The sequence below is a fragment of the Pholcus phalangioides genome, unplaced genomic scaffold (assembly GCF_987345545.1).
Source record: "Pholcus phalangioides strain wild (caught in Gottingen) unplaced genomic scaffold, Ppha-v1.0 ptg000015l_1, whole genome shotgun sequence".
Lineage (NCBI taxonomy): Eukaryota > Metazoa > Arthropoda > Arachnida > Araneae > Pholcidae > Pholcus > Pholcus phalangioides.
The window spans coordinates 68,631,200-68,635,767 of NW_028301608.1; the positions used below are offsets into that span (position 1 = coordinate 68,631,200).

The 4,568-nt window shown below is 42.7% G+C and overlaps 1 protein-coding gene across 1 annotated transcript; it reads right to left on the bottom strand.

Moving 5' to 3' along the window:
• Positions 1-1,475: 1,475 nt before the first annotated feature.
• On the bottom strand, positions 1,476-3,995 carry LOC149076596 (POU domain, class 3, transcription factor 4-like). The gene has a single exon (XM_089244202.1). It carries the CDS (start codon positions 3,253-3,255, stop codon positions 2,020-2,022), a length of 1,236 nt encoding a protein of 411 aa, XP_089100328.1. The 5' UTR covers positions 3,256-3,995; the 3' UTR covers positions 1,476-2,019.
• Between the last annotated feature and the right edge of the window lie 573 nt (positions 3,996-4,568).

Genomic DNA, 4,568 nt, shown 5'->3' on the forward strand with positions numbered 1-4,568 from the left:
AACACTAGAATGTATGTTCTACACGAAAATTGGATGTACTTCTAACTAAATTCATATGATTCTTGAATTGAAGGCAAGGCGGTAAAGCAGTGTCATTGTTTGCATCTTTCTTCAATAAGAGAGAGGGGCGAATAAAAGAGAACGTGTGAAATTCAACCAAAATTATAGAGGATTGATATATATATATATATATATATATATATATATGTTGTTTTTTTTTAATCGGAATCAATTTATTGGTAAATGGAGCTCGTGTTTTGAGTGGCAAATTGTTTCACTTTGCGTTTTCGTGCTTGTTGTAAAGCAATTAAACCGGTAAAAATTTATGCACATTTAGTTGGAGTTATTGGATTGTCCAATAGAAACATTCCTTTTAGAAAAAAAGGTCCACCAGAGAAAAATACCCGTTAAATTGTCATCTAACTATATAACTGCAGTATGGTATTAAACTAAATTTGAACACTGATTATCAGTTTGATACAACGTTTTATAGGACGGCTTTTTCATTAAAAATATGTTTTTCCTCTACATTTTACATCAAATAATCGTTATGTATCGCATACACTCTGTGAAATTCATATAGTTATGTTCATTTTTTAGAACGGCTGATAACCCAAATAACTCTTCTTTTCGATTTGAATATTGATTGATGTAATTCAAACTTAATTAATATAGTAATTAGATTAGTTTGGGCTCCTGATGAAAGGTTAACAATTTATGTGGTCCCGTGTGTATATTAGGCAAATGCATGATCGAAAAGCCCATTAAACCAATTTATTTTCTCAATTTTTTCTGGTATTTTAGCAAGTATATCTGTTAGTGTCATTTCAGTACAAAATGAACTTTTATATAATTGCAAAAATTTTTCATCTAGAAAGAGTTAATTTCTTCAGGCATATTTTGTTTTTGAGAAGCTGAAATTTTACGTGTTCAGAGATTTTATAAAGTCGCACCAAATTCAGGGAAGTGGAAATAAAATTCAAAGTAAGAACTATTGAACTTTATCAAGCAAGATTTTATCTGTTTAAAGATAACATTAAAATCAAGGCAAACTATATATTTTATCCACAATTAACCGTTTTAGCTAATTATAAAATCTACTGTAATTAATTAAATCCCTATGTTTGTGCATTATTTCAATTAAAAATATGCTAATAATTAATAATAATATGCCAAAAAAAATTATGTACGGGTGAACCAGAGAGGAAATATTTGGGATATTCAGATAATAAGGCTACGGGCTACGTGATTCCCCCCTCCCCCCACTGAGTTGGAATCCATTTAACTCGGTTATGTTGTATATGAAACAGAATGAATTTGGCATTAAGCATTTAAAATTGAGATTTTTTCGGAAATTTTTTTAGTCTCATTAAAAAACCCTCAAGAGAGCAAAAGTTGTTCATGTCAGTAAAAAAAGTCATAAAAAAAAACACGCGAGTTTGAAATATGAAATTTTTCAAATAAATGAAACATACCTTGTGATTTCCTGGGGCGTCCTCAAATGATGAGCAAATGACGATTGAACTGCAGATGCTCATTCTCATGATGACGATGACTCTTCCCTCAGAAAGTTTGAAGAACGTTTTCGGGTTCTTTCCAAGTTTAATTTCAGGGAACTTTTTGTAAGAAATATTTTTGGTGACTTTTTCTTCTTCTTCTCGATTTTCTTCTTTTCTTTTTTTTTTACAAATTGAACAGACTTTTTTTTTTCTTTCTTTTCATCTAGAAAAAAATGTTGGCACCAGTTTGTGACAGAAAAAATGGCAGAACGTGCGACTCGCAGAGATTTTTTGAGTTTCTGACATGAACGAGGTGATGGCTGTTGTCCGTCTTCTTACTCTTGAATCCCCCTTTTTCCTTTTATATTATATGTACACTATATCACTTATATATATTTATATAATATACATTTATTTACTTATTTATATACCGAATTTTTCTTTGTTTTTTTTTTCGGACCATTGCTGGGGATTAAAAATTTGGCGGCGGGTGATTTATCATGATGTCCTGGTGCCACTGTCAATGTGCAGTCAAGGACTGGCCATGCATGGCGTGGGCACCGTGTTGCTGCGGTGGGGCGTGCGGTGACAGCATGGGAGGACTATGCGAATGGAGGGACCCGTGCCCCGTCGGACTGTGGCTGAGCATCATGTCACCGGGACCTGCACCGTTGCCCGGGGCACCACCCGGAAGGTTGGCTGGAGGTGTCATGCGCTTCTCTTTTTGTCGCCTGTTGCAGAACCATACGCGCACCACTTCTTTCTCGAGCTGCAGGCTGTCAGCCAGGCTGGCGATCTCTTGGGCAGACGGCTTGGGCTGCTTGTGGAAGTGGTTCTCGAGGGCACCTTTCACCGAAACCTCGATGCTAGTCCTCTTCTTACGCTTTCTGCCCTGGGCAGCGATCTTGTCTATGGAGGTCGGTGAGCCCGTCGTGCTGTCCGCTTCCTCCAGCCACTTGGCCAGCAAGGGCTTCAGTTTGCACATGTTCTTGAAACTTAGCTGAAGAGCCTCAAACCTGCAGATGGTCGTTTGACTGAACACGTTACCGTAGAGGGTGCCCAAGGCGAGTCCAACGTCAGCCTGGGTAAAGCCTAGCTTTATCCTCCGCTGCTTGAACTGCTTGGCGAACTGCTCCAGGTCGTCCGAACTGGGTGCCTCCTCCTCCGAGCCTTCCTGGCCGTGCCGGTGATCCAGCAGATGATGATCCTCGTGTGGATGATGGTGGTGGTGGTGATGAGGGTGGTGATGGTGTTGCTGGTGATCGGGGTGCTGCATCTCCCTCATTGCCGGGTGAATCTGGGCACCTCCGTGACTTAGCATTCCGTTCATAGAATAGTGATGTTGCAGTGGTGGTGAGCCGTTCGGTGAAGGGGGCATGCCCCCCATGTGAGCAGTTCCTAAAGAAGCCGGGTGCCACGGGTGACCCGAGGCCCCCATGTGCTGAGGAGGACGGTGGTGAAGGGCTCCCGGATGAATATCGGACACCACCGTCGGAGGTTTGATGTCCTGTCCTCCACCGTGTAAGCCCATTCCGCCACCGGCCGACCACGGTGAAGGATCATTGTGCGGTAGGCCCACCCATTGGTGGTGTGGAGCCAAGGCATGTCCGTTTGGCCCCTGATGCTGGGGCGGCATGTACTTCATTTCTGGTGGTTCCCGGCCGTAACTGGATTGAGAAGTGGCCACTTGCATTCCTTCGTGGACGCTCGTCACACTATTCGCGCTGAGATATGGGTTGGCCGGACTGGTGGCCATGATGCCATGGAGATCAATGGTTACCGTTTCGGCACGTCAAAGCACGTGCAAACAGTTTTCAGGAGCTTTACTGGCTTCCGCTGGCTACGATATGACTGCGAAAATTGATTGCGTCTTCCAAAGGCTATACATCAGTGTCCTCGAAGAGCAGCTGACCGATGTTGACATTTAGCCAAAACTCTGATCGATTCTGATACCTGAATACTTTGTCAACATTTAAACGAAATTGAGTGTTCGATAGAATTTTTCCAATCACGCGTAATTCTTCATATAAGCTGTCTGAGTCAGACGATGAGACGTTCGGGCCGATTAGTCGAGGGCTCCGAGGGAAGCCAAACTCTGAGTGATCTTTCTCATATAGAAATTGTCTTCTTCTTCTCCATCTGTCACGTGACGAACGCACAGTCTCATCCTTGTGGGCTTTTTTTTTTACTCGATTTTCACACCCTTTTTTGCTAAAGTGACTTCAGGTCGTCTTCCGAAGCGGAAATAGCTCTTCACGAAAGGAAAACGAGATGCTCGAAAGTTACAAAAGAAGAAAATGTTTTCAAAAATATTTTTCTTTTTGTATCTGCTTCACACACAAACACACAAACAACACAATGTCGCGCACCGAACGAACGTCTTCGCAACAACCGGTCGTGGTTCGGTTTGAAGGTTCTACTTGGTCGTGCAGCCGATCCCTTCCGCTAGGCGTGTTACGATTGGTTCGAGACGACCCCGTCTCGAATCTCATTGGCCGACGGGCGAGGAACAGACTGAAAGACGGTTGCGCGCCTCTGCTGTTCTATCTATCTGTGGTTCGTGCGTGACGTTGCCATGGAGACCGCCGGCCGGAGGCTCACGTGACGAGGCCCCGGGACATTGCGTCACCCCCATCGAACTGGGAGGCGCGAAGTTGTAGGAGGTGTCTACTACATGGGAGGAGCTTACGGCACTTTGATGGTCGCAACGAACGATCGCATTCATGAGCGATGGGATAAACGTGGCTCCTCTCCTCGGGTGTAAACAACACAGCTGATCCAACTCTCCCTACTCCTTCCTTTTTTCTCCCTTTACAGATAGATATGCTCTCACAAACTTTGTGTGTAGACTTTATTTATTCTTTAACTAATTTATACCCATTCATTACGAAAATCGCTTCCGTGTTTCATAACAAAAAACAGTTGTAAATTAGCCACATAAATTGATATCGTTTCATGCTAGCACTCGCATACTCATCAACGAACGTTCGATGTCAACTCTCACAACATCGAGTCAAAAAACATTCTGCCGTACTTCGTACCTTGCAAACCTATGGGATTCAAATATTG